Source organism: Xiphias gladius, chromosome 2 (genome assembly GCF_016859285.1).
Source record: "Xiphias gladius isolate SHS-SW01 ecotype Sanya breed wild chromosome 2, ASM1685928v1, whole genome shotgun sequence".
NCBI classification, from domain to species: Eukaryota; Metazoa; Chordata; class Actinopteri; order Istiophoriformes; family Xiphiidae; genus Xiphias; species Xiphias gladius.
The window spans coordinates 8,204,112-8,215,501 of NC_053401.1; the positions used below are offsets into that span (position 1 = coordinate 8,204,112).

At 43.3% G+C, this 11,390-nt stretch overlaps 1 protein-coding gene across 4 annotated transcripts in view; it reads right to left on the reverse strand.

Annotated features, from left to right (window-relative positions):
* cacna2d1a (calcium channel, voltage-dependent, alpha 2/delta subunit 1a) overlaps positions 1-8,107 on the reverse strand; it is a 93,614-nt gene extending 85,507 nt beyond the window's left edge. For all 4 annotated transcript variants that reach the window (XM_040144698.1, XM_040144691.1, XM_040144683.1 and 1 more), the window contains exon 1: positions 7,839-8,107. In XM_040144698.1, coding sequence (XP_040000632.1) covers positions 7,839-7,918 — 80 coding nt within the window. In that variant the 5' untranslated portion in view covers positions 7,919-8,107. The remainder of the gene's footprint in view (positions 1-7,838) is intronic.
* Between the last annotated feature and the right edge of the window lie 3,283 nt (positions 8,108-11,390).

An 11,390-nucleotide genomic window follows, 5' to 3' on the forward strand; every position in this document is an offset into this window, starting at 1 on the left:
AATAAATTGCTATGTCAATTAACCAACATACTTAGTGACCTAAATATTTAGCAATTAGTTCGCTTTGAATGGCAGACAGACAGCAAAGCAATTTTTTCCCCTTTTTTACTGCTGGACTGACAAACAGTTGAATGTACAGATGAGAACATTTACTGTCAACAGTAAATCTACTTCTATGAAGTAGATTCATAGAAGTGCAAATGTTTTGATCAAGTTGAAAATGACCAACTCACGTCCTCTTCTAAATATTCCTAGGCGAAGTTGCGTCTAAAACTTGCTTAACCATCTGTCTGATCACACCTTTAAACAGTAGGATGATCCTCGGGCTGGAGGGTTGCTAACAGCTCTGAAGCAGAAATGCCAAACATCCTCTGTCTCCAGCTTCTCACGTGTCAGGATTTTCTGTTTTGCTCGGTTTTATATCACTGTAATTTTAATATCTTTGACGTTTTGACAAAGAAGGCAATTTGAAGACATCACTTTCGGCTTGGGTTTTACAATTTATAGACTAAAGAAATAATCAATTAATTGATAAAGAAAATCAACAGATTAATGAATACAGAAAATGATCATTAGGTTCAGGCCTAAATTTGAGACTAACCCCTTTCATTTGCCAATAAAACATTCTAATATTTTGGTCTGTCACTTAAATTAGTCATCAAAAAAAATTACAAACTAAAATATATGCAATAAAAATAAGGACAAAGTGTGGCCTAGGAAAAGAATTATTCTAAAAGTTTTATGTGGCCCAGGAAGGAGTAAGAGGGCCATAGAGGGCCGGGGGTCAGTCTACCTTCCTCTCCTTGCCCACATTTGACCTCACACTCTGGACCAGGGCTAGCTCGGACTGACTCGCCATCCCCCCAGTGCCTCGTCTGTCTCGTCCACACCCTCCATGTCAACCGGCATATACGTCCTGACAGAACTAACAGCTTCCATTGTATCACCTCACCCCACAGGTGTCTGGACACATTAAGTCAGAAGAAACAGAACTGTTGTGACCCCTGCAAGTGTACTTGCTGCAGAGCAATCACACCTGCTGGTGAGATTCCAGCATAATACTAGACTAAAGAAAGACAACAGCAACTAAATTAATATTAGACTTCCTGAGTGTACATACAATTTTGCAACCAAGATTGGTATAAGACATGCCCGCCTTTGGCCTACTGTAATGAATATGGGTTAAGATGTGTCCTCACTGAAAGAGTTGGCAATGATTTCCTTGAAGAAATGTCTCAGATAAAAAGGTAATGACTCAAGCACTAAACTGAGTCCAGGTTTTAGGTGCACTTGCATCTTAAATCAATTGTCAAGCAATGGATTAAAACTACAATCTCTAATGTAAAAAAGCTTGTAAAGATGCATAGGAAACATTAAACAACTCTGCACAGAATTAGAGTTTGTATTTGCAGATTAAGGTTTTTCCTCTGCCTATAATATTATTTAAATATATATCTTCTTTTCAATCCCTTAGTCCTATATATAGAAAACAGTAAATTGTTGTTCGATTTAACGATTTATCTGTGTTTATTCTTTTCCTCATCCTCACCCCTACAGCTGTCTTTCTCCCTGTTACATGTCATTTTGAACTCTGCTCAAATGACCTAACCTCCACATCCCCGTCACCTTCACACTTTCTGAGCAAACACCCTACCCATCCATCCATACATCAACCCTTCCGCCTCACTACACACACACACAGACACACACACACAGACACACACACACACACAAACACACACACAATCTCGGACGATGCGTATAAATAGAGCGATTAGAGAGCCCCCCCCCCGGCCAAAATGTCCAATTAACGTCAATCTAGACACCCACACAAGCAAACTACTGTCCAGTGTGGTCTGAACACTGACATTAACAGCTCTTATGCAGCAATACAACTGCATTATGGGGATCATGGGAAGCCATCACAGGCCATCATGGATTAACTTTTCTCTGCATCTCCCTTAAAATATTAGAACACATCAGATGGGCTTCTGGTGTCCCATTAGAGGTATTTTAAGCACTTAACGCCTCCAGTGTGTGATTAGAATAAGTTGGCTTATTAAGTCCCTTACCACATTTCTAGATATCTACAGGAAACTTAAAAATCAAAATTAGCTAGTGGACACTCCTCCACAATTACTGCTTTTTTTCAGAAATGCCAAGAATCAGATGAAGAGCTCGATACAGATCATTTCTGCACACTAAATATGAAGCTAGAGCCAGGAGATTAGCTTAGTTTAGCATGGAAACTGGAAACAGGAGGGGAAAAAAAAGCTATGCTGGCTTGTTTTTTTTTTAGTTTTTTTTTAAAACAAACACCCTTAGCTGCCCTGAAATGTCACAGTGATGACAAGGCGTCAGGAAGTCACTGCGAAGTGCTTTAGTGGGCTGTCTTTTTGTACCTTTGGAAAGAGCCAGGCTAGCTGTTTCCCCCTCTTTCCAGTCTTTATGCTAAATTAAGCTAAGCTAACCAGACATTAGAATGGTATCAATCTTCTCATCTAACTCTCTGCAAGGATGTGAATAATGTGCATTTTCCCAAAGCTATTCTTTTAATACACATTAGCATATCTTTTTTAAGATGCATATAGTTCGTTGACATAAAACGTGGTTAAATAAAATCGTATATTTTTAACAAGGCTATTTTGTTTTCTTAAAATGCTCATATTGTTCTTGACATCTGTGCCTTAATGTTAGCTTGATGATTCATTTTTGATGTATTCAGCAGGTTATGAAGAAGTCTTCATGAGCCCCAACGGTGGCAGTGCTTTCTCAACCCGCGGCCTCTGTGTGGTCATGAACTTAAAAGACAAGCGATGACAGCCAGAAAACTTGGCGTGACAACGGGTGAGATGAGCCACAGGATTTGATTTTCTACTGTCACTCTCACACAACCTCTGTCTACTCCTAAATCTATACTGCTTGCTCTTCTTTATCCCATGATCTGTTTTGCCTCCTTGTGATTTGCGTTGCTGTGTGCTGTATTACTGTACTAACTATTGATTAGTTTGGTAGAGGTCTTTCTCTGTAATGCTCTTTGAGACCTATGCACTTGTGATAAAGGCTTATAAATAAATAAACCTCGAAATAAGGAAGCAGTGACACATGCTTGATTTACAATACAACCTTAAAACTACACTCCCCATGATTTATATTATGGTATACAGATGTGCTTCCTGTACTGGAAAGGGCTTTCATCCAAACAGCTGTTAGCTATTCCCAAGGTTGCCCAGGCAACACTGTAATGGAAAATTCTTGGGAATTTCCATGTGGCAAAGGATTGCGGGGAAGTAGCACAACAACTGGGTTGCTTCTTTGCTCCCCGACTTTCCCTTCACACATACATGGCAGTGGGGAATTGTCTTTTTGTCCAAAGGAACTTGGGATGAGAGAGTTCAACCAGACGCTAAAGCAACACCCAGAGGCCACACATAAGCAAGGGGACCCACAAAATTTCAGTGGAGGAGCTGGGCGAGATTTATGGGAAGCCCCCTGCCACTCTAAACCCCTCTGCCCTGTATCTTTACCTTAATCTGAGTCAGGACACTCAACGCCCCTTCCCCAGAGACAAAGGCTTGCCTAAATATAGCCGGAGTTGAGACGGAGGCAAAGGGGATTGAGTGGGAGACCGGGGGGGGGTAGAGGGAAAGGTGTGGGAAAAGAGAAAAGAAAAACTGTGACAGAGAATGAATGAACATTTTATGAGTAGAGAGCGCCAATTATCCAGGGGCACAGATCTTGAACTCTTGCATGTGTGTGTGTATGTGTGTGTGTGTGTATAACAGATATAGCCCCGCCAGCTGCTTGACTTTAGGCATGAGCATGCCGCCCGAAATATACCTGCTAGCACCAACTCCCCCGCGGCTTAGGGGTGCAAATCTCAGCCAAGGAAACCCTAGACATCCCCGAGCCGATCATTTCCATCTGCTCATTACACTTGATTCATCCTCTCCAAACCTCCCCGTATTATCATTATCAGATTTGACACTGGAATAAAAGTTGAAGGGAAATCCAATTTATCAACTGATTTTTTTTTTTTTTTAAACTTTTTTCATTCCTCGATTATATTATATGAGACACTGTTAATCCGTCTGTATCTCCCAAAGTAAGACACGAGAGTCCAAGGCTTTGCGATTCAATCAAGAAAGGAAGCCTGGAGCTTTTTTCCTTGACAAAAATATAGCTGATTTGTAAAAATAATAATAAAACGCTAATATGTTGGACACTGTGACTGTAGCCAGTGGGATTTTCCAGGGATATAAGTACATTTTCTGGTCCAAGTCTTTTGACACCACAATGAGGTAAAGCAAATGTAGATTTGAAAGCATCAACAAGTTTCCTGTGCTACAAGCCAACTCTAGAATAATGACTACAGTGTTTGTGGGATCACAGCATGGCAAATTAAAGTCAAGATTATCTTCTTTATCTTTATATCTGAGAGTTTTTATCATTTCGATATATATCATTTTAGGACTCAGTTGGTCAGTAGCAATGAGTCCAGGTACCTGGGATCCAGAGGAAGCTTGGTCATGAAATAAGATGCATATGGGCGGCTTCAAGTGGGGACCATATTCATTACAGGCCACTGTCAGTGTCAGGTCACTTGGATGAAACAAGTGTCAAGACAGACACAAACACATCATGCAAAACAAAGGAAGGCAGAAAACAAAATTATTAACAACAAATGAAAACTTTGTCAAGAAAATTCTCAAAGACCGACTGAAAACAGATGATGGCCCAACCTTGATGGCAGATTTTCTCACCTGTTTTAAGAAAAAAACATTTAAAAGGAATAGTTTGAAATTTGGGGAAACATGCTAATTTGTTTTGTTCCGAAAGTTTAGATGAGAAGAGTGATACCACTCTCATATCTGTTTGGTAAATACTGTATGAAGCTGAAGACAGCTGCTGGTTAGCTTAGTTTAGCATTAAGGCTGGAAACAGGAGGAAGCAGCTAGCCTGGCTCTGTCCAAAGGTACCACAAAACCACAAAGTGTCATTTTTACACTTCAGTTTTGAAAGCAAGTGAATATACTCCCCAAAATGTTGCCTGATTCTTTTAAATAAAAGTTGTTGATGTCTTGTCTTCCCTCTATGTGTATGTCTGGATCAGCCTCCTGTATATTCATGTACTCTGCATCTTTCCACCGTCCCTGCTTATAACTGCCCATGTTGCTCTCGGTTCAAATGAAGTGCCTCCTCCCAGTATGCCCACTGATCGCCAGAGACAAGGCTGCGAACACAAGAGGCACGGCTCTTTAGCTGGTTGAGCATGAAATCTAGTTAGCCACGAAAAAAAAAAAGCAAAAAAAAAAAAGCAAGTGAGAGTGGGAGAAACGGAGCAGAGGGTGACAGAAACTGTGGAAAAAGGGAGGATGGAGACAAAATATGTCTGTTGGTGACTAAGGCGAAAGCCAGAGAGAAGCATATGATCGAGTCTTGGAGTGGTTATTTGAATTTAGGACAATGCATTGGGGCAAGGGGTGACGCACAGATTTGGACATGTCTTGGGATTCTGGCTGTGAGGGTGGTAGCAGTAAACAGTACACATGCAGAATCCATGCAGCAAAGTGTCAATATAGAGTAGACCTGTGGGAGCCACAAAGCCAGGTCTGTAATTTTATTATTGGGTCTTTTTCTCTCCATCTCTTTTCTTTTTATCTCCCTTGGTCTCTCAATGCGTTAGCTGGCGCCGGCATCTCTGGGGCACGGTCTATGACATCAGACTCTGCATTTCAGATTCAATGATGTTAATCATCGGCCTCCAGGCAGCAAGGGAAAAGACGAGAGGAGAGGGAGATAAAGAGACATAGGGAGCTGGACGGAAAGAAGATGGACAGGGACTGAACAAGACGGGAAGGGAGAGCAATGAGAACGAGAGTGAGAAGGGATGGAGGGAGGGCTGAGAGGAAGAGAGGGGGACATGAAGATCTGAAGCGGACAGATGCTGGCATGTGAGGTTAGAGACGGAGCCCAGAGATACAGTCACACTTCAAGCCACGAGACAGGCAGGTGAGAGGAAAAGAAAAGGAAAGAACGGAGGAAAGACAGACAGAAACAACACGGCAAAGCCAGAGCACACACACTCTATGTCAATGTCTGCTTTTAGTCACAAAACACTGAGCTACTTAAGGCCTTGCGTATCCACGTTTCTGAATTTCCTTGAATAACACACTGGGTCAGTCTCTCTGCCTTTAACCTTGAGGAGTCAGAATGAAGCTTGTCACTCAAAATCACCATCACCGCCAGAGCACACCAAGACTAAGACCGGCTGTAGTGAAAGACAAGAACACTGTGAGAGTGAAAGCAATTTTTTTGGCCTGGTTGTGCAGAACTTTCAATTGAAAGAACTGTGATTGTTACTGATGGATAAGAAGCGTACGCCAAACTACAGACTATGTGAGATGACGGAGTGTTTTCTAATTTGATTCTGGTATCGTCTTTCCTCCGAAATGAAGTTTTTCCCAATTCAAACCAAGAACTCTCGCCAATCTCATTGTGAGTTTTATTAGTTTTTTTTCCTGCCAGATTGCCAGCTCCACGCAATAAGTCAGCTGTGTCGGTGACAGCGGGTCTGCAGCTCGCCAAGTCTGTGTGAATATCATGTGCACAACCCACAGATCAATCCACTTAGTGCCCATGAAATATAGGGAGTGGGCAGGCCACTCTGCAAGTCTGACATCATTGTACTCGGCCATTAGGCTGAGTGCCATCAAGGCTCACCACCTCTCTGGGGGACCATACTTGGGCTGCATTCAAAACCAAACGCTGTAGACCTGCCTCTGTTAGAACCATCTGGAATATCTTAAACTTGTTGATCAAGTGCGAGGTGCAGCATGGTAGCCGAGCAGGCTCACAACACCCGCACGTTTGTTTAATTTAAAGAACCGCACGCCTGTGACTGTTGATATATCATCTGTTACACGTATTAATGCCGGGCTGCAAAATGTAGAGGGTGGGAGTCACGTTTCGGACAGGCCGAGGCAGTGATACCTCCGCTTCATCCCATAAGTTCATAGGCCAAGTCGCCATGCCGCAGGGTCAATAGAGAGCTCTCAGCTCATACTTTAAATGGAGGCCGGTCTACTACGACGTTTACAATGAATAACGGAGAAAAACCTGAACTACTGGCCTGCATGTAGGAAATAATAGGTGCTGTTACATTCATGTGGAGATGGATTATTACGCAATTTGTGAGCGCACTTTTTGAGAGAAGTGGCAGACCAGGACTTGCTGAGAAGCCATCTGGTTAGCTCCGACTTTGAGTCTTATGAAACAGGAGCTTTGTTCTGTTTTTTTTAAAAAAGGAGTCTGGCCACGAACAAGACTGTCCCACATGGTCTGCAGCAAAACGAGAAAAAAAAAAAAAAAAATACTTGTTAGCTCTCACTATTCATTTATTTTTGACCGAGCAGTCGCTAAGGGGGGGACACGCCTGGGAACCTCTGAGCCGCATTCGGACCTCAAGTCTACCTTCCCGGGCAGATTCACGTGACAGCAAGGCCACATGTCCCGCCGCGGTACGAACGGATAGTCGCTTGAAATATCGCGTTTCACACGCAAGTTGTCTCCGAAGTAACATGCGATCTTCATCACCCGGCAGAGGAAAGAAGCGCGCCCCGAACCGCAGCGTTCTGCCCAAGTGCATTTCACCGAGTTAAAAACAGAGCGTAAATCTTAGGGAGAAATGTTTGATACGTTTATTTTTGCACCTCCGAGTAGCGGAAAGTTCAGTCTCGACTCTGACAAACAGCGCCGGGCTGTCATTTCTGCCACACACGGCACATTATCCAAGACTCCGGGGAAAATCCAACAGGCTGCTCTGAGGCTGTACTCACATCTGCGCCGTGGGGAATTGTCCGGTGGACACCGACGAAATGGTTGACAGGAGTAAAAGTAGGCAGACTGAGTAATCCATAGCTTTGTTTATTTCCCCCGTTCGACCAGGATTCGGGCTAGAGAGCGGACGAAGGAGAAGAAGAAGAAGAACAAACAAACAAACAAACAAAACAAAAAAAAAAGAAGCTCCACAGTTCCACCGCGCCGTTCGTGTCTCTCAGCCAAACGCCTCACACCGCCATCGGTGCGCGTTTGGAAACAAATCTCATCTGGTATGTCCCCCCCACCGGTGGAGTTGAGGAGTGTGCTTTCTTTTTTTTTTTTTCCCTTCAGCCTCACTGTGTGTGTGTGTGTGTGTGTGTGTGTGTGTGCGCGCGTGCGTCCGTGTGTCCGTGTGTTTGGTGACTGTTAAGTGTGTCAATCCCAAACTGCGACAGCCTAGTGGGGCAGCTCCATGGCATATGTGTCAGACGAGGAACGGCGAGAGAAAAAAGGGGGAGGTCGCAGTTGGATCTTCGGCCCGGTTCCGCTCCGCACGCTGCAAAAAAGAAAAAAAAAAAAAAAAAAGCGACGTAGCCGTCATTTAGCAGTGAGGGTCCGACTGTTAAACGCGTGGGAGAGTGTGTGAGACGGGGTGAGACCCTTCCATATTCCGGGATATCTCTTATTGGAATCAAGTGTCATTTTCGAAGTGGCTTCGGAGAGATCCTCGTATTGTCTTCTGCTTTATTCCAGTAGAGATCCAGTAGATTTCTGTGGAAATCCCGTCACAAGTGGAAGAATTGATTCAATTCAATACATTTGTCGAATTTCACACACTAAAATAACACCAGATAACATCATTTGGACACTTTTGAAGTGTGATTTATGACATTTTTTTACAGTGTGGATTTTTTTTGTGTTTGTGTTCCTGACTCACAACATGGGTTTCTCTCCACCGGCCACCCACAGCAGCAATGCACGGTTTCCATCCGCATCGGGGTCTTGTCAAGCACGGGACACTTGGCACGAACACCGCTCAACACCACGCAGCCACCTTCCTGTCTGCTGTCTAGACTTTCATTCAGATCAATGGACAGGTCTCCCTCTATCAGCCTTATATGACCCCCAGCTTATGATCACCACAGTGCAAACAGCAACCAGTGGAAATAAGAATGTTAAATTTTGTTTTGTTTCCTGCAAATGCAGTTTCTCTATAGCCTACAAAATATTCTGCATCCTCGGATTGTTATTTCTTAGTATGAGGCATAAATTTGCCTCCCTAACATGAGCTCCACTCTCCAGATTAAACCTGGCAAGGACGACTTTTGTTGGGCTTTGTTCTCCCGCCTCTGCATCCTCGATTACAAAGTTGCACCACAAACCAGGTGGGACTTCTGAGTGCACATAAGGGCAGGTTTGTCTGCGTCTCCTCACGTGTTGCCGGAAGTGTTTTCAGGCCCTCGAAGTGAGTGCCGTCCATGTCAGTGAATCATCACAAGAAAGACTCACGGTTCCCATCTAATAAAGGTTCCTCGTTTTATTATGTATATCGTTCTAAGCCCTCGTTTAATTTTGCAACAGCGCAGTGTGTCCGCTTATGCTGAAATGTGATAATAAATTCTGCTTGCTCCAGGGGCTGTGGCAAACTTAATATGAAGCGACATTTCCTTTGCTGGGACAATCAGCAAGGTAAATACCAGAAGAATATACTGTACTTTCTAATGAGTTTCTCTCCAAAGCCCTTTGTCAGATAATTATGGAACCCCAAAGTGTATATTTCCGAGTTTCATATTTATCTACTTGTTTGTCTATGCATGTATATAGGCGTGTGTGCATGCACGTGAGCTCACTTTGTTTGCCATAGAGGGTTACGGCGGACACATCCAGTAAAGTGTTGCTCACCTGCTGTCATATGAATCACACAAATAGATTTACTGTGCAAATAGCTGTCCATGTTCCCCTAACTCAGGTTTCACTACGCCTCATACAAAGGCACGTCCTCTGGGACCTCTTGCCGGGCAGGGCTCATGGGCAGGGGAGAGGAGTGTATTTACAGAGCAACGGTGAAGAGGCTTGCAGGTTAGAGTGTCAGCCGGATAGAAAAAGGAGAGACGATTTGGGTGATTATAATGTATAGATACACGAGAAGAAGAAACAGATGAACACACGTTAGTTAATAAATTTTTTAAAAATCCATCCGCCTGTTTATCAGCCTGTTTTATAATTAATGTGAATTATGAGGACGTTTTCTGGATAAAAAGCAAGAGGCACCATGTGTGGCCACACACAAAAAAAAATCCAACACCAATCCCCCATGCTGCTTCTGTTTTTGAACCACGCAAGCAAATGCAACACTCGCTTAAATAGGATTAGATGGGATTTTTCACAGAGAATAGTTTAGTTTTACAAACGCCTCACAAAAAAAGCAAATTCAGTTTGACTAATTACATCCAATGATCCGATTACTGACACACAGTGTTGTTTCATATAATGTTTATCCCTAAAGCTGCCATAACCAATATTTTCATGTCAACAATAAATCAAATGATTGTGTGTAATGTGAAAGGGGTCGTGTGTAATGACAGAACTACCAACAATCATCACCCAGCTCTGTCTCAAGCTCTATGTCCCCTTTTAGTGTCTTTCTGATCATTGGTTTTGGTTTTACAGCCCATAACGTCAACCCTCTGTATGTAACATAACCCAACACCAAACTGGAGACAATCAAAAGATTGCCAATCAATCCATATAGGTTTAAGTGTTCAGGAACCGTATGCTAAGGAAAGTCTTTAGTTTTTGCTTTTTATTCTGTTTATGCACACTGGCTGCATTTGTGCCAGTCACAATAATCAAGGCTGAAATGAATCACAAAACTGGTTAGAAAACTGGCTTCAGTCGGACCCAGATGCTGTGAAAATGTTTTTCGTTGGGCATTTGCGATTCAACCTTGTGTAAAGGTTGTGCGGTTCTGGGTTATGCGGTTCACTGCACTTTAATTTTCACCTGTTGACCACTGAGGTACAGTTTGCTTCAGGTCATTTTTCCAGAAAAGAGCAACAAAAGGGGTAAAAGCAAGAGTATAAGTGTGTGTGTGTGTGTGTTTTTTTTAACAGGCAGCGACAGGCAAGGGCGGGGGGGATAGGAGGTGTAAAAGTTGTGTTTCTGTGTGAATTAGGAATGTGTGTGTGTGTGTGTGTGTGTTTGTTTGTGTTTGTGTGTGTGCGCCTGGCAGGCGGCAGGTGTGGCCTCTATCACCAGCTCCCGACCCCACCCACCTGTACAGGGAATTGCCCGGGTGCCGTCGCCTAGCAACCCCTTCACCGTCTCCACGCCGACGCCTCACAACAGAGCCACAAGGCTGTTGTTTTCCCAACCAGTGAGTGCACATCTTAAGTGCGAGCCCTCACACTGGGAGAAGCACAGAGAGGGCAAACATTTGAGATAAACAATCAGCGTAGCAGAGAAGAGAATAACGGGAGGAATTAAGCTGCTGGGAAAATAAAAATCAGTTTATGAGTGGGCATTTTCAATTTTAAACACATCCCCTTTGACTCATTTGTACCACCTGA